This window comes from Leptonychotes weddellii, chromosome X (genome assembly GCF_054177405.1).
Source record: "Leptonychotes weddellii isolate Sample4059 chromosome X, ASM5417740v2, whole genome shotgun sequence".
Classification (NCBI taxonomy): Eukaryota; Metazoa; Chordata; class Mammalia; order Carnivora; family Phocidae; genus Leptonychotes; species Leptonychotes weddellii.
The window spans coordinates 70,790,228-70,813,224 of NC_138385.1; the positions used below are offsets into that span (position 1 = coordinate 70,790,228).

At 37.1% G+C, this 22,997-nt stretch overlaps 1 protein-coding gene across 1 annotated transcript in view; it reads right to left on the reverse strand.

Annotated features, from left to right (window-relative positions):
* RP2 (RP2 activator of ARL3 GTPase) overlaps window positions 1-22,753 on the reverse strand; it is a 34,097-nt gene extending 11,344 nt beyond the window's left edge. Inside the window, exons 1-3 of the mRNA XM_081809372.1 lie at window positions 22,511-22,753; window positions 21,290-21,955; window positions 16,757-16,871 (exon numbers count right to left, since the gene is read on the reverse strand). Of these exons, the coding sequence (XP_081665498.1) occupies window positions 16,757-16,871; window positions 21,290-21,937 (763 nt within the window). The 5' untranslated portion in view covers window positions 21,938-21,955; window positions 22,511-22,753. The remainder of the gene's footprint in view (window positions 1-16,756; window positions 16,872-21,289; window positions 21,956-22,510) is intronic.
* Window positions 22,754-22,997: the final 244 nt, after the last annotated feature.

The window sequence follows — 22,997 nt, forward strand, 5'->3', positions numbered from 1 at the left end:
ACACACTGGACCCGGACTTAACAGACACATTCAGAACATTTCATCCTAAAGCAGCAGAATAAACATTATTTTCGAGTGCACATGGAACATTCTCCTGAATAGATCACCTACTGGGTCACAAATCAGCCCTCAACAAGTACAAAAAGGGGCACCAGTCGGTTAAACATCTGACTCTTGATTTCAGCTCAGGTCATGATCTCAGAGTCATGAGATCGAGCCCCGCATCAGGCTCCACACTGAGCATGGAGCCTGCTTAACATTCTCTCTCTCTCCCTCTGTCCCCTCCCCTGCTCATGCGAGCGCGCGCGCTCTCTCTCTCAAAAAAAAAAAAAGTACAAAAAGATCGAGATCATACCATGCATATTTTAAGACCACAATGCTATGAAACTTGAAGTCAATCACAAAAAAAATTTGGAAAAACCTCAAATACATGGAAGTTAAAGAATATCCTACTAAAGAATGAATGGGTTAACCAGAAAATTAAAGAAGAAATTAAAAAAATACATGGAAGCAAATGAAAATGAAAACACAATAGACCAAAACCCCTGGGATGCAGCAAGGCAGTCCTAAGAGGGAAGTATATTGTAATACATGCCTACCTCAAGAAACAAGAAAAGTCTCAAATGCACAACCTAACCTTAAACCTAAAGGAGCTAGAAAAGGAACAGCAAATAAAGCCTAAAGCCAGCATTAGAAGGGAAATAATAAAGATTAGAGCAAAAATAAATGATATAGTAACAAAAAAATCAGTAGAATGGATTAATGAAACCAAGAGCTGGTTATCTGAAAGAATTAATAAAATTGATAAACCCCTAGCTAAACTTATTAAAAAGAAAACAGAAAGGACCCAAATAGATAAAATCATGAATGAAAGAGATCACAAGCAACACCACAGAAATACAAACAATTATAAGAGAATACTATGAAAGATTATGTGCCAATAAAATGGACAAATTCCTAGAAACTTACAAACTACCAAAACTGAAACAGGAAAACATAGAAAATTTGGACAGACCAAAATCAGCAAAGAAATTGAAGCAGTAATCAAAAATCTCCCAACAAACAAGAGTCCTGGGCCAGATGGCTTCCCAGGAGAATTCTGCCAGATATTTAAAGAAGAGCTAATACCTATTCTTCTCAAACTGTTCCAAAAAATAGAAATGGAAGGAAAACTTCCAAACTTACTCTATGAAGCCAGATTACCTTGATTCCAAAACCAGACAAAGACCCCACTAAAAACGAGAATTACAGGCCAATATCCCTGATGAACGTGGATGTGAGAATTTTCAATAAAATACTAGATTTGCTAGTACATTAAAAGAATCATTCACCATGATCAAGTGGGATTTATTCCAGGTCTGCAGGGTGGTTCAACATTCACAAATCAATCAACATGATACACAAAATTAATAAAAGAAAGGATAAGAACCGTATGATCCTGTCAGTAGATGCAGAAAAAGCATTTGACAAAATACACCATCCTTTCTTGATAAAGTCCCTCAACAAAGTAGGGATAGATGGAACATACCTCAAAATCATAAAGGCCATATACGAAAGACCCACAGCTAACATCATCCTCAATAGGGAAAAACTAAGAGTCTCCCCTGCATCAGGAACAAGACAAGGATGTTCACTCTACCATTACTATTTAACATAGTACTGGAAGTCTTAGCCTCAGCAATCAGACAACAAAAAGAAATGAGAGGCATCCAAATCGGCAAGGAAGAAGTCAAACTTTGACTATTTGCAGATGACATGATACTCTGTAAAAAACCCAAAAGATTCCACCAGGAAATTGCTAGAACTAATACATGAATTTAGAAAAGCTGAAGGACAGAAAAATCAGTGTGCAAAAATCTGTTGCATTTCTTTTTTATTTATTTATATGTTTATTTAAATTCAATTAACATAGAATGTATTATTGGTTTCAGAGGTAGAGGTCAATTTTAACTCTTACAGTTAGACCTATTATCCATTTTGAATTAATTATTTGTGTATGTATGAAGGGTCTAAATCCACCTTTTTACATTTGGCTATCCAAATGACCTAGCACCATTTGTAGAAAAGACAATCCTTCCCTCACTGAATTGCCTTAACAGCCTTGTAAAAAATCAATTTACCATAAATAAAAAGATTTCTGAACACTCAATTCTGTTCCATTGATCAATATGTCTATCCTTATGTCAATACCACACTCTCGTAATTACTGTAGCTTTATAGTACATTTTAAAATTGGAAGGTATAAGTCCCCCAATTTTGTCTTTCAAGATTGTTTTTACTATGCTGGGAACCAGGCTTGCATGCCTGGACCAACTCCCACCTGTTCATGGTGTAGAATTATTTTTATATATTAAAATATTTGGCAATATTCTGTTAAAAAAAAGAAATCTGTTGCATTTCTATACACCAATAATGAAGCAGCAGAAAAAGAAATCAAGGAATTGATCCCATTTGCTATTGCATCAAAAACAATTAAGATACCTGGGAATAGACCTGACTAAAAGCAAAAGATCTGTACTCTGAAAACTATAAACACTTACGAAGGAAACTGAAGAAGATATAAAGAAATGGAAAAGCGTTCCATGCTCATGGACTAGAAGAACAAACATTGTTAAAATGTCTGTACTACCCAAAGCAATCTACACATTTAATGCATTCCCTATCAAAATCCCACCAGCATTTTTCACAGAGCTAGAACAAACATTCCTAAAATTTGTATAGAACCACAAAAGCCCCAAATAGCCAAAGCAATTCTGAAAAAGAAAAACAAAACTGGAGGCATCACAATTCCGGATTTCAAGCTATATCACAAAGCTGTAGTCATCAAGACAGTATGGTACTGGCACAAAAACAGACACATAGATCAATGGAGCAGAACAGAGAACCCAGAAATGGGCCCATAGCTATATGGTCAACTAATCTTTGACAAAGTAGGAAAGAACATCCAATGGAAAAAAGACAGTCTGTTCAACAAATGGTGCTGGGAAAACTGGACAGCAACATGCAAAAGAATGAAACTGGACCACTTTCTTACACCGTACACAAAAATAAATTCAAAACAGATGAAAGACCTAAATGTAAGACAGGAAACCATCAAAATCCTAGAGGAAAACACAGGTAGAAACCTCTTTGACCTTGGCCATAGCAACTTCTTACTAGACATGTTACCAGAGGCAAGGGAAACAAAAGCAAAAATGAACTATTGGGACTTCAAGATAAAAAGCTTCTGCACAGTGAAGGAAACAATCAACAAACTAAATGGCAGCCTATGGAATGGGAGAAGATATCTGCAAACAACATATCTGATAAAGGGTTGGTAACCAAAATCTATAAAGAACTTCTCAAACTCAACACCCAAAAAACAAATAGTCCAGTTAAGAAATGGGCAGAAGACATGAATAGACACTTCTCCAAAGAAGACATCCAGATGGCTAATAGACACATGAAAAGAAGCTCAACATCACTAATCATCAGGGAAATACAAATGAAAACCATGATGAGATACCACCTCACACGAGAAACAACAGGTACTGGTGGGGATGCAGAGAAAGGGGAACCCTCTGGCACTGCTGGGAATGCAAACTGGTGCAGCCACTCTGGAAAACAGTATGGAGGTTCCTTAAAATGTTAAGAATAGAATTACCCTATGATCCAGCATTTGCACTACTAGGTATTTACCCAAAGGATACAAAAATACAGATTTGAAGGGATACATACACTCTGATGTTTATAGTAGCATTATCAATAATAGCCAAACTATGGAGAGAGCCCAAATGTCCAACGACTGATGAATGGATAAAGAAGATGTGGTATATGTATACAATGGAATATTACTCAGCCATCAAAAATGAAATCTTGCCATGTGCAATGATGTGGATGGAGCTAGAGTGTATTTTGCTAAGTGAAGTAAGTCAGTCAGAGAAAGACAAATACCATATGATCTCACTCATGTGGAGTTTAAGAAAGAAAACAGATGAAAAGGGATGCCTGGGTGGCTCATTTGTTAAGCGTCTGCCTTCGGCTCAGGTCATGATCCCAGGGTCCTGGGATTGAGCCCCACATCGGGCGCCCTGCTCAGCAGGAAGCCTGCTTCTCTCTCTCCTACTCCCCCTGCTTGTGTTACCTCTCTCGCTGTGTCCCTTTCTGTCAAATAAATAAAATCTTAAAAAAAAAAAAAAAGAAAACAGATGAACATACAGGAAGGGGGGAAAAAGGAGAGAGGGAAACAAACCATAAAAGACTCTTAACAACAGAGAAAAACTGAGGGCTGACGGAGAGAGGTGGGTGGGGGATGAGCTAGATGGGTGATGGGGTATTAAAGAGGGCACTTGTTGTGATGAGCACTGGGTGTTGCATATAAGTGATGAATCACTGATTTCTACCCCAGAAACCAATATTGCACTGTATGTTAACTAAAATTTAAATTAAAAAAAGATGGCAGATGTTGGTCCAAGTATATCCATCTCTTTTAATGTGAATGGTCTAAACACAACTGTTAAAAGACAGAGATTGTCAGACTGAATTGAAAAGGAAGAACCAAGTATATGCTATCTACGAAAACTCACTTTAAAATTAAAATTTTTTTTAATGGAGAATTTTTTAAATTAAAAAAATTGTGTGTGTGTGTGTGTGTGTGTGTGTGTGTGTGTACGCGCAAGACAGAGAGAGAGGAGGAGTAGGGAGTAGAGGGAGACAGAGAGAATCTTAAGCAGGCTCTACACCGAGCATGGAGCCTGACGTGGGGATCGATATCATGACCCTCAGATCACAACCTGACTGAAATCAAGACTTAGAGGCTTAACCGGCTGAGCCACCCAAGCACCCCTAAAAACCACTTTAGATATACAGACATCAATAAATTAAAAGAACAGGGATAAGGATATATGATGAGACACTAAAGAACCAAATGAAAGCTGGAGTAGCTATATTTTAGACAAAGTAGATTTCAGAACAAGGAAGATTATCAGAGACCAAGAGGGACATTATATAATGAAAAAGGATTCTCTAAGAAGACGTAACTATCCTAAATGTGTATGCATCTAACAACAGAGTTTGACAGTTTACAAGACAAAATCTAATAGGATCTGACAAGAGAAACAGACAAATCCAGTTAACGTTGGAAACTTCAACACTCTTCTTTCATTAATTCACAGAAGTAGGCAGAAAATCAGTAAAGACATAGGTGAACTGACTAGCACTATGAATCAAATTGACCTAGGGGACATTTACAGAATATTCCACCAAACAACAAAAACAAAAAAACAGATTATACATTCTTCTTGCATGCAAATAAAATATTCACCAACATGGGCTATATCTAATTAAAGAAAATAGAAATCATACAATGTGTGTTTTGGGGCCATAACAGCTTTAATTTAGAAATAACAGAAATACATCTGGACAATGTCCAAATGTTTGGAAATTAAACAGTATACATCTAAATCAATGAATCAAGTAAAAAATCTCAAGGGAAACTAAAAAATATTCTGAACGACATCAGGGGTCAACACACATTTTCTGTAAAGGGCCAGATAGGAAATATTTTAGGCTTTGTAGGCCATATGGTGTCTATCACAACTAATCAACTATGCTGTTGTAGTACAAACAGCAAAACATGATAGATAAAAGAAAAGATCCAATAAAACTTCACTTATAAAACATACAGTGAACCATATTTTGCCAAAGCCTGAATTAAATAAAAATACATGTCAAAATATGCAGGATGCAGTTAAAGCAGTGCTTAAAGGAAAATTTTTAACATTGAATACATATACAGTTGATCCTCATTATTCACAGATTCCTTATCTGCAAATGTGCCAACTTGGTAAAATTTATCTGTAACCCCAAAATGAATACGTGGTCTTTTCATGGTCATTCACAGAGAAACACAGAACAGCAAAAATTTGAGTTGCCTGACATACACATTCCTAGGTGAAGTTGAACAAAGTGATCCTCTGCCTTCTTGTTTCAGCCCTCATACTGTAAACAAGCATCCTTTTCAGTTTTAGTGCCACATTTTCCACATTTTGTGGGTTTTGTTAGTGGTTTTGCTGTTTAAAATGGCCCCCCAAACATAGTGCAAAAATGCTGTCTAATGTTCCTAAGTTTAGGAAGGCTGTGATATGCCTTTCAGAGAAAATACCTGTTAGATAAGCTTCATTTAGGCAAGAATTATAGTGCTGTTGGCTCTGAGTTCAATGTTAATGAATCAATAATACATACTGAATAAGATGTCTTTAAACAGAAACAAACAGGCATGCCTGGGTGGCTCAGTTGGTTAAGCATCCGACTCTTGGTTTTGGCTCAGGTCATAGACCCGAATCAGGCTCTGTGCTCAGTGCGGAGTCAACCTGAGATACCTTCCCCTTCTCTTTCCCTTCCCCTCTGCTCCTCCCGTCCCCCCACCCCCACAGCTCGTGCGTGTGGGCTCTCTCTAAAATAAGTAAATAAATAAATAGAATCTTTAAAAAAAAGAAAATAAATAAACAGAAACAAACATACAAAAGATTATGTATGGATTGATTGACAAAAATGTTATGACCAGAGACTTGCAGGAACTTAACCCCATATTTCTCCTAGAAGCAGGAGCTCAGTACTCATTAATTCAGTGTTCACAGTGACTTTACAGAATATAACTACTGTGAATAATGAAAAGCAACTGTATTAGAAAAGAAGAAATACCTAAAATCAGTAACCTAATTTTAAATCTAAAGAAACTAGAGAAAGAAAAGCAAATCAAACGTAAAACAAGTAAAGGAAGGAATAATAATTAGTTCAGCAGAAAATAATAAAATTGAAAAGAGAAAAACAATAGAGAAAATCAATGAAACAAAGAGGTGCTTCTTTGAAATTATCAATAAAACAATAAACCTTTATCCAAGCTGATAGGAGAGGGAGAGGACTCAAATTACCAATAGCAGGAATATTAGTGGGACATCACTACTGATCCCACAGATGTTAGTAAGGAATAAAGAAATACTATAAACAACTCTATGTCCATAAATTTGGTAACTTAAATGAAATGAAACCATTTCCTAAAAGACAAAAACTATCAAAATTCGGGGCGCCTGGGTGGCTCAGTCGTTAAGTGTCTGCCTTCAGCTCAGGTCATGATCCCAGGGTCCTGGGATCGAGCCCCGCGTTGGGCTCCCTGCTCAGCGGGAAGCCTGCTTCTTCCTCTCCCACTCCCCCTGCTTGTGTTCCCTCTCTTGCTGTATCTCTCTCTGTCAAATAAATAAATAAAATCTTAAAAAAAAAACTATCAAAATTCATTCAAAAAGAAAGCCCTAAGTGCCCTGTAAGTAAATAATTTAATAAGTAAATTAAACATACAGCTAAAAATCTCCCCAAATCTCCAGGCCCAGATGGTTTCATTGGTGAATTCTACCACACATTTAAAGAAGAAATGATACCCATTCTCTAAAATTTATTCAAGATCATAGAAGAGAAAGGATACATCCCAACTCATTTTATGAGGCCAGCATTACCCTAATATCAAAGCCAGACAAAGATATGATGAGAAAACTATAGACCAATGTCCCTCATGAACAAAGATGCAAAAATCTTCAATAGAATATTGGCAAATTGAATTTGGCAATATATTAAAGAGGTAATATATTATGATCAAGGGGTTCATCTCAGGAATACAAGGCTGGTTCAACATTCAAAATTAACAAGTCATTCACCAGATTAAAAAAACATATTATCTCAATAAATTCAGAAAAAAACATTCAACAATATTCAGCACCCATGCATAATAAAAACTCAACAAACCAGGGACAGAATGAAACTTCCTTAGCCTAATAAAAGGTATATATGAGAATCCTATAACCAACATCATTCTTTACAGTGAGACTGAACACTTTATGGTGAGATTGAATTCTGAAATCAGTAACAGTGCAAGAATGTCCTCTCCTCACTATGCTCTACAACACGATAGTGGAAATCCTATCCAGCATAACAATGCCAAAAAAAAAAAAAAAAGAAGAAAGAAAGAAATAAAAGGCATGTCAAAATGACAGAGGAACCAACCTAAAAGAATTTTCAATGGCTAAAACTGGAACAATTTGATAGTACTGGATTATAACCCAAAGAATAAAATGCATATTCATGAGTCTCTACTGATAGAAATGATTGAGTAAGTAAACAGGGGAGAAGGGCAAAATATTTCTTAACAGAAGAATTCCAAATAATGTGAGCAGATACTACCCTCTCCAGGAGGTGTAGCTTAATTCTCCTTGCCTTGAGTGTAAGCTGGTCTTAGTGACTCAACTTCCAAAGAACGAAGTATGAGAAGGAAAAAGCAGGAACTTTACAGTGTTTGGGAAACCTGGCAGGTAACACCTGAACCAAGCCACTAAGGTCAATGCCCCAGTGATAAGTCATGTTGATATCCTGTACCCCCGGATGTGATGTGATGAGGGGGGGCATTTCACCTCTTCCCCAAAAACCTCAATCTAATCAGAGAAACCCAAATTGAGGTACATTCTACAAAACAACTTATCAGTACTGTGAAAGTATTTCAAGGTCATGAAAAACAAGGAAAGACTAAGGAAGTATCACAGATTAGAGGAGACTAAAGAGACATGACAACTGAATGCAATGTGGGATTTTAAATTGAATTCTGGAACAGGAAAAGGACATAACTGGAAAAACTGGTAAAATCTGAATAAAGACTATAGTTTAAGTTAATAGTATTTTACCAGTGTAAATTTTGATAAATGTATCATATACTAACATTAGGGGATGCTGGATAAAGGGTATATGGAGGTTCTCTGTACTACCTTTGCAATTCTTCTGTAAAACTAAAACTAAAATTATTCCAATAATAATATAAAATTATTCCAATATAAAACGTTTATTTAAAAAAAACAACTGAGGGGCACCTGGCTGGCTCAGTCGATACAGCATGTAACTCTTGATGTTGGGGTCATGAGTTCAAGCCCCATGTTGGGCCTAGAGCTTAAAAAAAACATGGGGCACCTGGGTGGCTCAGTCGGTTAGGCATCCCACTCTTGGTTTTGGCTCAGGTAATGATCTCATGGGTCATGAGATGGAACCCTGCATTGGGCACTGCACTCAGCGGGGAGTTTGCTTGAGATTTTCTCCCTCTGTCCCTCCTCCCACTGGCATGTGCACACTCTCTCTTCTAAAATGAATAAATAAATCTTTAAAAAACACAACTGAATGGGAGAACATATTTGTAAATCTTATATCCGGTAAGGGGTTAATATTCAAAATATATAAAGAACTCATATAACTCAACAGGAAAAAAAACCACCAAACAATCTGATTAAAAATGGGCAGAGGGGGTGTCTGGGTGGCTCAGTCAGTTAAGTGTCTGACTCTTGATCTCGGCTCAGGTCTTGATCTCATGGTCGTGAGTTTGAGCCCCGTGTTGGGCTCCATGGAGCCCACTTAAGATAAATGGGTAGAAGATATGAACAGACATTTTTCCAAAGAAGACATACAGATAGACAACAGGTATATGAAAAGGTACTCAACATCACTAATCATCAGGGAAATGAAAATCAAAACCATGATGAGATTGATCATCTCACACCTGTTAGAATGGCTATCATCAGGGGCACCTGGGTGGCTCAGTCGGTTAAGCGTCTGCCTTTGGCTCAGGTCATGATCCCAGGGTCCTGGGATCGAGCCCCACATCGGGCTCCCTGCTCAGCAGGAAGCCTGCTTCTCCCTCTCCCATTCCCCCTGCTTGTGTTCCTGCTCTGTGTCTCTCTCTGTCAAATAAATAAATAAAATCTTTAAAAAAAAAAAAAAAAGAATGGCTATCATCAAAAAGATAAGAAACAACAAATGTTGGTGAGGATGTGGAAAAAAGGGAAACCTTGTGCATTCTGGGTAGGAATGTAAATTGGTGCGTCCAGTATGGAAAACAGTATGGAAGTTCCTCAAGAAATTAAAAATAGAACTAAAGTATGATCCAGCAATTCCACTTCTGGGTATCTATCTGAAGAAAATGAAAACACTAACCTGAAAAGATCTATGTACTCTCATGATCACTGCAGCATTATTTACAGTAGCCAAGATATGGAAACAACCATTGATGTCCATGAATGGATAATGAAAATGTGGCATATTTACACACACAGACAATGGAATATTACTCAACCATAAAAAGGAAACTTTTCCATTTGCAACAACATGGATGGACCTTGAAGGCATAATGCTAGGTGAAATAAGTCACAGAAAGATAAATTCCATATGATTTCATTTATATGTGGAATCTGAAAAAACAAAAACAAAAAACCCTAAACTTATAGGTAACAGAAACCTATAGGTAACTTATAGAGAACCTAAACTTTTAAGTACCTTATAGAGAACAGAGTGGTAGTTGCCAGAGAGGGTAGGGTGAGGGGTGGGCAAAATGAGTGAAGGGGGTCAAAAGGTACAAGCTTCCACTTATAAAACACATAAGTCATGGGGATATAATGCACAGCATGGTAACTATAGTTAATAATACTGTAGCACATATTTGAAAGTTGCTAAGAGAGTAGACTGTAAAAGTCCTTATCATAAGAAAAAGAATTTTGTAACTACATATGGTGACAGACGTTAACTAGATTTATTGTGCTGATAATTTCACAATACGCGTAAATACCAAATCATTGTTATACATCTGAAACTAATACGTATATGTGAACTATACTTCAAAAAAATATCTAGTAGCTTCTCATCTCAGACTAGAAGCCAAAGTCTCTACAATGGCCTACAAGGCCCTCTATCATTGGACTCTTCCGCCACCTCTCAGACTTTATGTATGTTTATTGAATGAATGAATGACCCTCTAAGACAAAGGAACCCAAGTCTGATTAATCATCAGAACCATCTGTGGAACTTTTTAAAAAGCAGATTCCATCAAAAACTAATGATGTAATGTATGGTGATTAACATAACATAAAAAAAAACACATCAGAAAAAAAAAAAAAAAGCAGATTCCGGGGTGCCTGGGTGGCTCAGTCGGTTAAATGTCTGCCTTTGGCTCAGGTCATGATCCCAGGGTCCTGGGATCGAGCCCCACATCGGGCTCCCTGCTCATCAGGGAGTCTGCTTATCCCTCTCCCTCTGCCTGATGCTCCCTCTGCTTGTGCGCTCTCTCTCTCTAATAAATAAATAAATAAATAAAATCTTTTAAAAAATAAAAAAAATAAAAAGCAGATTCCAAGGGTATACCTCAGAAATTTTTTAATCAGTCTTTCTGGGGTGGGAGATGGAAATTTATATTTTTAAAAGCACCCTAGATGGTTCTGAGGATTAGTCAGGTTTAGAAGATTCTCAAGATGGAAAACACAATGAATTCTCTCACTAAGCAGACCAAAAGCTTTATCAATTGAAAGTAAATAACTGTGACTGCTTTAACTGAAGAGGAAAATTTAGAGAGTCTGAGGTGCAAAGTATTTGAATAAAAGTGAATTTTCAAAAGAAAAAGTTCACCCTTGGCTCAGAACAGTGGTTTGAAACTGGGAGCAATTTTGCCCCCCAAGGGGCATTTGGTAATATCTAGAAACATTTTTGGTTGCCACAACTGGGGGTGTTTGCTACTGGCATCTGGGAGCTAAAAGCTAGGGATGCTGCTAAACATCCTATAATGCACAGGACAGCCCCCCACCCCGCCACAATTATCTGTCCTAAAATCTCAACAGTGCTGAGGTTGAGAAACCCTCCTTAGAATGACTGATGGCGGGCGCCTGGGTGGCTCAGTTGGTTAGGCAACTGCCTTCGGCTCAGGTCATGATCCTGGAGTCCCTGGATCGAGTCCCGCATCAGGCTCCCTGCTCAGCAGGGAGTCTGCTTCTCCCTCTGACCCTCCCCCCTCTCATGTGCTCTCTCTCAGTCTCTCTCTCTCAAATGAATAAATCTTAAAAAAAAATAAAAAAAAATGACTGATGGCCATTTTTAGATAAGGATCCAACCGACCCAAGTCCTGCTAGAATATTTCCACTGATAGCCTGCTCACTATTCCATATCAGTCAATGCAATATTGAGCAGCTAAAAAATTTTCCCCTATTTTTTATTTTGAAAAAAAAGAAAAATTTCAGACATAGAAAAGTCGAAAGACTAACATATAAACATCCATCTGCCCTTCACCCACACCTATCAAATGTTAACATTTGATCCCATTTGCTTTATCCCACACTACATACGCTTTTTGTTTTTGTTTTGCTGAGCCATTTGAAAGTAGCTGACATCATGACACTTCAGCATGAATTTCCTACATAACCACAATACCATTATCATACCTAAGGATACTAACAGTAATTCTATAACATCATCTCCAAAATTCCCAAATTTTCCCCAAAAATATCTTACAGCTTTACAGTTCACTGCATCCCAATCCAATGAAGGTTCATTCATTGTACTTAGTTGTTACGTTTCTTTTAATCCACAATAGTCCCCCATCATTTATGTTTGTTTTCCAGGACACTGTCTGAAGAGTCCTAGCCAGCTGTCTCGTGGAATGTCTTCTTTTTTGGATCTGAGTCATCATTTCCTCATAGTGTCATTCAACATGCCCCTAAAATTTCCTTTCTTTCTGATAAGCTAGAAGTGAAGTCTTAGCTTGATTAGATTCAAATTAAGTATTTTGGGGAAGAACTCTTCATAGGTGATGTTGTGTATTTCTTACTGTGTCGCATCAGGAGGAACACAATGTCAGGCTGCCCTGCCTTCAGTGATGCTAAGTTTGATGAGAATGATCACCAAATCTCTGCTGTAAAGGTACATTTCCCCTTTGAATGAGAATGTACAAATATCCTAGCAACCTTCTTAGCAACTTTTACCCCAGTAGTTTTAGCTCCACTGATAATCTTTATCTGAATTAATTATTACCCTGGGGATTGGAAGATGGTGATTTCCAAAGTCTATCATTCCTTCTGCATTTATTAGCTCACAGTATTCTATAAAGAGCAAAGAGCTTTCCTTTATTTCCTCCTCTCCCCCTTTTTATTATCACTATGGATGCATGGATTTCTATTGTTAAATCAATTCCCTTCATTATTCTTTGTGATGCCTAAATTATCCCAAATTTGGCCAGTGGAAACGGATTTAAGCCTGCTCTTATGACCTTTTGGCATGACCTCCTTAGTCTTTGAGTACTTCCTATGGATATCTCTGGTTTTAAAAAGTTAATTATATGATGTTTATTTGCTGAAATTCCTGTAACATCTGCCCATTGTTTTTAGTTCTACTTTTTAAAAATTTTTTAAAAATTTTATTTATTTGATAAAGATTGAGAGAGAGAGAGAGAGACAGAGACAGAGAGAGAGAGCGCCCAAGTAGGCAGAGCGGCAGGCTGAGGGAGAAACAGGCTCCCCGCTGAGCAGGACCCTGGGATCACGACCTGAGCCGAAGGCAGACGCTTAACCGACTGAGCCACCCAGGCGCCCCTACTTTTTTTTAGTTCTACTTTTACTTCCTCCATGTGGAATGTTGTGTTACTTAAACACAGATATTCTATTTGGGGTTGGAGCATTTCTATGAAACCACTCCACTAACACTGCATGAGCACATAAATCATTAATTTAGACCTACTCGTATACTTACTTCATCCCTAATCTCACACATTAGGATGTCCATTACACTTATTACTTGACTCAATTTCTGAAACCTGTTGGGAGTTTAAAGGCTTGTTTTCAAGGTTCCACCAGAATGCTCCCATGTCAAAACAGCTACATCAAAGGAGCCACTATAAAACACTGATGAAAGAAATTGAAGACAAAACAAACAAATGGAAAGAGAGTCCATGCTCATGGATTGGAAGAACCAATATTGTTAAAATGTCCATACTACTCAAAGCAACCTACAGATTTAATGTAATCCCTATCAAAATACTAACAACATTTTTCACAGAACTAGAACAAATAATCTTAAAATTTGTATGAAACCACAAAAGATCCTGAGTAGACAAAGCAATCTTGAAAAAGAAGAACAAAGCTGGAGGTATCTCAATCTCCGATTTGAAAGCTATAGCTAATCAAAACAGTATGTTACTGGCACAAAAAGAGACACATAGATCAATGAAACAGAATACAGTCCAGAAATAAACCCACACTTAAATAGTCCACTAATCTATGACAAAGAAAGCAAGAATATACAATGGGGAAAAGACAGTCCCTTCAACTGGTGTTGGGAAAACTGGTCAGCTATATGAGAAAGAATGAAACTGGACCACTTTCTTACACCATACACAAAAATAAATTCAAAATGGATGAAAGATCTAAATGTGAGACCTGAAACCATAAAACTAGTAGAAGACACAGGCTATAATTTCTTTGACATTGGCCACAGAAACATTTTTCTAGGCATGTTTCCTCAGGCAAGAAAAAAACAAAAGCAACAAAGAAAAAGGCAACCTACTGAATGGGAGAAGATACTGCAAATGAATATCTGATAAGGGGTTAATGTCCAAAATATATAAAGCTCTTATGCAACTCAAGAGCAAAAAACCAAATAATCCAATTAAAAATGGGCAGAGGACCTGAACATTTTCCCAAAGAAGACATACAGATGGCCAACAGACACATGAAAAGATGCTCAACATCACTCATCATCAGGGAAATGCAAATTAAAAAACCATAATGAGATATCATTTTATACCTGTCAGAATGGCTAACATCGAAAATATAAGAAATAACAAAGTGCTGGTTAGGATGTGGAGAAAAAGGAACCCTCATGCACTGTTGGTGGGAAAGCAAATTGTTGCAGCCACTGTCAAAGACCGTATGGAGGTTCCTCAGAATGTTAAAAGTACAACTACCCTACAATCCAGTAATTGCAGTACTGGATATTTACCTGAAAAATACAAAACACTAATTCAAAGGGATACATGCACTTGTATGTTTACAGCAGCATTATTTACAATAGGCAATTTATAGAAGCAGTCCAAGTGTCCATCAATAGATGAATAAATAAGATGTGGTGTGTGCATGCGTGCATGTGTGTGTGTGTATAAAATGGAATATTATTCAGCCATTGAAAAGAATGAAATCTTGCCATTTACAACAACATGGATGGAGTTAAAGAATATAATGCTAAGTGAAATAAGTCAGAGAAAGACAAATACCATAATGAAATCACTAATTTGAAAAGATACATGCACCCTATGTGCACTGCAACATTATTTACAATAGCCAAGTTATGGAAGCAAGCCATGTCCATCCATAGATGAATGGATAAAGAAGGTGTGGTATATATATAAAATGGAATATTACTCAGCCATAAAAAAGAATGAAATCTTACCATTTGCAACATGGATGAAACTAGAGGGTATAATATTAAGTGACGTAAGTCAGCCAGAGAGAGACAACTACCATATGATTTCACTCATATGTGGCATTTAAGAAACAAAACAAAGAAAAAAAAGACAAAAAGCCAGACTCTTAAATACAGAAAACTGGTGGTTGCCAGAGGGGAGGTGGGTGGGGAGAGGGGATGAAATAGATAAGAGACTAAGAGTACACTTATCTTGATGAGCACTGAGAAATGTACAGAATTGTTGAATCATTATACTGTCTACCTGAAACTAATATAACACTGTATGTTAATTATACTTCAATTAAAAAAAAGGAGCCAATCATAATTTCCAATATATATTCTAGAGTAGATTCACACACTGGGTTAGAACAAATCCTTCATACTGCTACAATAACCACAAAGGTATATGAAATACTGTATTAATGGCTGAGTCATACCCAGCATTAGTTATTAAAATGATCCCAACAATCCTCCAACATTTTCTTTTTAAGATTTATATATTTATTTTAGAGAGAAAGAGCATGGGGGAGCAGAGGGAGAGGGAGAGAATCTCAAGCAGACTCCCTGCTGAGCACGGAGCTGGACGCAGGGCTCAATCTCACAACCCTGAGATCATGACCTAAGCCAAAATCAAGAGTCCGACACTTAACCGCCTGAACCACCCAGGCGCCCCTCCTCCAACATTTTCATACAGGTTTTGCAGTTATTATAATTTACACATAAAAAGCATGTAAATGCAGATGTACCATCTTTTTAGGGTATACTCAATCAGCATTGCATATTACTATACATATTTGCTCAGGCCAGTAAAGAAAAGCCTGATGAGCCTTGAGCAAACAATGTCCCTGCTCTGACAGATAAACAGAACTCTGTCCTCTAGAATCAGTATGCCTTCAAATACATACAGACAGACATAACCCTTCCGGAGGGCATATGAATTCCAGTTCCTCTGTTTGCAGACGTATTTCCAGTATCTGAAATTTGTTGGTGGCATTTGCCCACTGGGGAAAACAATTCTAGTTATGCATGAGAAGTTAATCAATCACATTAAATACATAAAATAGTATACCATTTTATTTGTATTTCTTATTTCCTTTCCAGTATGGTCAAAGCCCACTGAAGGCAGAAAGAATCCTTATGAAGTGCTTTGTAACTCTGGGCAGGGAGAATGAAACAGTCACTCACTGTAGTACAATAATATAACAACAATAAAATAATAATTAAAATAACAAAATATATAATAATAGAGTATGACTTTCAAGTACTAAGATGACAAAAGAGGAAAGAAAACCTAATGCCTAGTTAGTTACATAGGAATTTTTGAATGATGTAAAATTTTGACATTTTTGAATAGTAATAGAAAAACGATAAAACAACCAAGAAGGAGAAGGCAATGTAAGAGAAATGCTAAAGGCAAGAGCAGATCTAATCACATGTCAAGTGGATAAGCACACAAGTACACCAATCATCCAGAATGTACCTTTGTTCAGAAGAGGAAGGAAGTCAGGTGCTTTTTCCCCAAAAACCCTTTGAGCATCCTCGGCTTTCATTGACACTTCCTTTGTCTGAACTAGGAAAAAGCCTTTACCGACCATCTGTGGAAAATAAAATTTCATTTAGAGCTTAAAATGAACTTCTGAGATTAAAACAATATTTTTCTATTCTAGTATTTTTCTGCACAAAATGCAACACAGCATGCTAATTTTTGTTTGAATCATCACTCTAGTTCAAGGCGTTTGCTCTAACAAGTTTTCATGTACACAAGATTTTTCCAGATGGGTAGTCTGCAGTGCCTAATTTGTTTGTCCAATGAGAAGAGAATGGTCAAGTAGGTAAACTAGGGTACATTCATCGCATGATGAAATAGCATAGTTCATTAAACATAACAAATAATAAAATGGGGAAAAGCTTATGTAATAATTTTGAAAAGCATGATACAAATATATATAGTATAGCACAATGGTGATAGACCACATTTATGGAGCCCTACTGTGTGCCAGGCAGTTTTATGCACTTTACATGTATAGCACATTTAACCCTCTCATGAGGTAGGTACTATTATTACCCTCATTTTACAGGTGAGAAAATGAAGGCACAGAGTGGTAAAGAAACTTACTCAAGGTCACATAACTATCAAGTAACAGAACTGTGATTCGAACCTAGTTAATCGGATGATAGATGAAATAAATGAAAGATTATTCCTAAAAAGACTATTCAAGATATAGTATGTTATGGATGATTTTTAAACATTTCTACTCTTTATTTCTACAATTCTGTACAATAAGTACACATTAATTTTTAGAATAATGATGAAAGTAGTTTTTAAAAATGCAAAGTATTCAACCACTTTAATTTTTTTAGCAAAGCCTATTGGATTTTTAAGTATAAAAGTAACATACATATATGCTCAACACAGAACACCTGAAAAATGAAAAAAATAGAAACAAATATGAACCAAGGTGCCACCACTCAAAGGTGCCACTGCCATTTGGGTATACTTCCTTTTACCCTCCCAGTTTTCTTTTTCTCCCATTACAGAAATGACACATGTTCATTGTAAAATCCATATAACCACAAAAAGAAAAGAAAATCGTAATCTTAATCCAATTCCTAAGAATAACCACAACTGTTAACATTTTAGTATATATAACTTTCCACACTTAGATCTCTAAAAAAAATTCAGATACTTATATAATATTCTACAAATTTTCACTTACTTGACTGTGAATATTTCCCAGCTATTCCACTATAAAATTACTTTTAATGGCTGATAGTATTTCATCCAATCAGCTACATCATCCCATACCATTCCATCAAACTGGATTCAAACTCAAATCCTTTTTCAGAACCCTCAATGCTGCCTCAGAAAAAAGAAACATACATAAAAAAGTAGCAGAAAATTGCGTGGACATCCACTGCCAGGTGATGACTGCAAAGTTACTTAAAATATCAGAAATAATCCTACATCTGTTTCTAATTTTCTAGATGGCTCACTACCTCTCATTTTATAGTCAGACACATAAACTGACAAGATGATTAATTCAAAATACTGTTACCTAAAAACAAATAATGAATTACAAAACTTGATCTATTTTGATATCTCACTGCAGATATCTGGAGACTCTTTTTTCATGGAAATTCTTCTACTTATAAAGACTTGAAAATAGTGGTAACTACCCAACTTAAATTATGCAATACATTACTTCCAAACAATTCAAACTACTTTTACTCTGATTTATCCTGTGCCTATCTGTGATGTACCTAAGAGGAAGCAAGAAACCTGATTTTTAGGAGAGAAAATTGAGGCCCAGTAACTTCTCTTGATTCCCTTTGGAATGTGCTTTCTGCTTTATTCAGCTTTTCTGGACTTCCTATCTCAAAAAACTATTATGATACATTTAATTTATAAAAACAATGTGAAACAAAATTCTGTGATACTCCTAGGGTTTAACAAAACCAGAGTTAGCAATCACAGTTCCAGTCGAAGCTGTCTTAAGGTATTCGGGTTATGATATGAGAAAGACTCAAGTTTTGTGGGGTTTTTGTTTTGTTTTGTTTTTTTTCATCTCAGAATTAGGTAGCTCCTACATATATTTTCCTGGGAACTTGAGCTTCATTTTTTTTTTTTGAAAAAATATGTAATCTCTCCCTTAATATGTAAGTCAGTGATCTTTTAGCATGTTTTGATACCCTCTTCACATGTACTTGGCATTTTCTTCTTTTTGTTCTTTTGTCATTCCTTAATTCTGTGCTTTCAGAATTAGGTAGGATAACTCCAACCACAAAGTCCCAGGGTTTTTCCTTTTAGGCTGAAGGGTAGTATCTGCCTTGACTCCCCACACTTTCAGTCACATTCCTGCTCCACCAGGCACTCGTCAACGTTCCTTTACCACTGGGGCAGCAGATTAGCATCATGCTTAAGAGTTCAGACTGTGCTTTAAAGCCAATTCCTACCAAAAAAGGAGTTTAACCCGAATAATTACATCGTCTGAAAACTGTAGATTTTTTTCTAAGTCTGGATTTAAATCATGGCTCTGCTGTTTACCAGCTGAGTGACCTTTTGCAAGTTACTTGCTCTCTCTGTGGCTCATTTTCCTTATCTGTAAAAAGGGGACTAAATGGCACCTATTTCATAGGTTATTCTAAATTAAGTGAGTTACTTCATTTAAATTCCTTATAACAATGCCTGGTATACAGTAAACACTATATAAGTGTTAGCTATTATTACTGCTGTTGTTGCATTTTTGTTTTAAGATATCTTGTACTCCAGAAGGACATCTAAAGAACATCATTCTTCCTGGTCACATGTTGCTTTCAAGTGCACACAACGCTGCCATTTCACACATCAGATACCCAAAATTAAAAGGTTAAGAACATCTGATGACTCATGAAGAAAGACTGTTTGTTTTGATGGGATTTTTTTCCTTTAAACATGCTATCTATTCTTTATGTCCACTTCTCAGTTCTTACCAAAAAAGGAGTTTAACCTGAATAATTACATCGTCTGAAAACTGTATGTAGATTTTTTTCTAAGTCCCCATGAAGTATAATGAAAATGCTGACCTCTCAGATGTTGGATTAGCATGTGATTAGATTGCTCAAAGGCCAGAAGTACTTTTTCTATATCTTACCAGATTCATAGCATGTTTTTAGCAGATTGGCATGAACAAAAAATAAAAATACCACAGTCTTAAAATTATACTTTGGTTTCTGTTGTTTTGAAAACTAGACTTCAGATATACTTTGTAGGTTTCAGACATGGGTTTTCTACATTGTAGGATGTATAGCTACAGAGAGGTGGTCATTTTTAGTGTTTCTCCCCCCTATAATCTTCCTTTCGACAGAACAGTTTCAATTTTTAGGGATGCCTGGGTGGCTCAGTCGTTAAGCATCTGCCTTTGGCTTAGGTCATGATCCCAGAATCCTGGGATCAAGCCCCGCATCAGGCTCCCTGCTCGGCAGGGAGCCTGCTTCTCCCTCTCCCGCTCCCCCTGCTTGTGTTCCCTCTCTCGCCGTCTCTGTCAAAAAATAAATTAAAATCTTTAAAAAAAAAAAAAAAAAGAACAGTTACAATTTTTTAAAAAATCCATTCAAAAGGAGACTTGAGTTTTCCATTCACTTCTTCATTTCCGGAAGTTTGATTTTTAAATTTGACCACTCCTGCAGAACATCTGATTAATGGGTGACCAATACATCCCACTGCTGCCTCCCTACTGGAGCACCCACCAACATAGGAACTGCTGCTTCTGGAGCCCCTAATCTCTACGTCCCCAGTTATTTTTCAAGTGGAAGCTGCTTCCGCTAGAAGGACTCTTCTTTAATCCCAAACTCACCGAGTCCCTGCTCCTGAGCCCACCACCTCTGCTATCCCAGCTCCCACCTCATTCTTACACACCAACCTCCCCTTCCCATAGCAACAGGGCAAAGGAGAATAATGTGGAGGTGGTTTTCACAGTTGCCCCAGTGGCCAAAAGTTGTACTCCTAAATGTTTTTGCCACCCCTTCCAACCAATTAAAACTCCAAAAAAATATTCCCAACTAAGTTAAGGTCATGCTTTACTATGCAGTACTATTGTAAGCTTCCGTGGAAATCATTCATTATAAAGAATGGAAGTTCTCTGAGGGCAGAGAATTTTGCCTATGGGTCTCCATCTCCAGCATATACTATAGGTCATCAGCTTTAAGTTGCCATCAGTTGTAAGATGCATTTCGGATAAGCAAAAATGTGGAGAACAAATGTGCATCCTATAGTCAATGAAATATGGCAACAGAAGTAACTCTTGACATAATAAGTGCTTAATAACTGCCTACTGAATTATATTTTTTTTAAGTTTCTTTGGGAAAGTCTTTTGAGGCCCAAGCAATCAGCTTACAGATACATCTGCAGGGGGGAGGGGACTAGAATTTAAGGATTGCCTGTATTCCTAATAATCAATTTTGAAAAGAATAGTTCTCCAGAAAGTGGTGTGTTCCTATCTAGGTGTGTGTCTGTCTCTCTTCTCTCTCTCCTTACCTCATCAATTAGTTTTCTGGCATTTGCAATAGTGTAATCACCAGCAAATAATACCACTAAGCATGACTCATCGCTGCTCTTCTGTCTCTGACCCCGAGATACTGGAACAATACTTCTATTGGCTTCTGTGGAAACTCGGACAGCTTTGAGCTCTTCGGTAGTAGGTAGAGGAACATGGTCTTGCACTACAGCATTCTCTGGAAGAAGGCTCCAGTTGAGTTCTCCTGACACAGGTGTAAAGTCATGAATGTTGCTCCAGGTATTATTGAAGATACTTAGCCCTGCATCTTTGAACTGGAACGCTAATTCAGGGTAGTACCATTGGAAGCAGCCAAACTTGATGTTTGTGGAAGACTCAATGATGGGTTGAGTGGCACAGCACAAAAAGACTTCCAGCTTTCTACAATCCCTCACACGAAACTGCTGGCAGGCTAACGTGCACTTGCAATCTCTGCAATTCCGTAAAAACACACTGCCTTTCACAGGTCCCAGAAAAATTACGCAGTTAGTACAGTCGTCGATAGTAACTGTAGCAGAGTGATCAAAGATGTAGATGTTACAGTTCTCACAGTCTTGAATGAGAAACTGTTGTCCTGCCACTTGGCCAGGTAGGCGACCTACTGTTTCATCCTTCAGGCCACTGAACATGTAGTCTTTTGGATCAACCTGCAGGGACAAAACACAGGCCTTGAGTATTACTAACATTATTCAACAAATACTAGTCAAGTGTCTACTGGGTACCAGGCACAATTCTTGGTGCTAAAATAAGAAGTTCCTACTCTCACCGACTTTGCAACACAGTAAGAAAATGAACAGCACAAATTATTTTTTTCCAATAATTAAGAGGAATGAGGGGGGGAAAAAGGGAGAGGAAACTGTGATAAAGAAAGACTCAAGGACGTATCAACCAAACAATGTGTGAACATTGTGTGGATCCTGTTTCAACATACCAACTATAGAAATACTTTTTTGAAACAATTGGGGAAATTCTCACGCACACAGCATTTTGGATGATATTAAGGAATATTTCAGCTCTGACCCTTTCTTTTTTCCTGATGCTTCAATTTTTAAATTTTTTAAATTCAAGTGTAATTAACATACAGTGTTATATTAGTTTCAGGTGTACAATGTAGTGATTCAATAATTCCATACATCACGCGGTGCTCATCACAAGTGCCCTCCTTAATCCCCATCACCTATTTCACCCATCCCCCCACCTACCTCCCCTCTGGTAACCTCCAGTTTGTTCTCTATATTAAGAGTCCGGTCTTTTGACTGTCTTTTTCCTTTGTTCGTTTGTGTTGCTTCTTAAATTCCACGAGTGAAAATGTAAAACAACTTCTGCTGCTTCTTTAAAAACTTCTGAAATTGGAAATACACCCAGACTGAAATATATTTCTCTATCCTTCAATATATGGATGCATGGGTCTTAGTTTCTAAACCCCGACTGATTTCTGCAATATGCTACAGAAAATGGAAGAACCTGAAAGCACAAGAACTACTATATGGCATAACTCCCATCTGCAAGTTTGATTCAAATATTTATTGAGCTTTTCCTACAATGTAATTCTTTAAATGCCACCATTCCTATCTTTAGATATTCTAAACTTAAGCACACATAACCTTTTAAACCGTATGCCTGGAATTTGTCACATTATATATTTTAAAATTCTAACTGACCTCTAAGAGCCACAAAAAGGCCATTTTG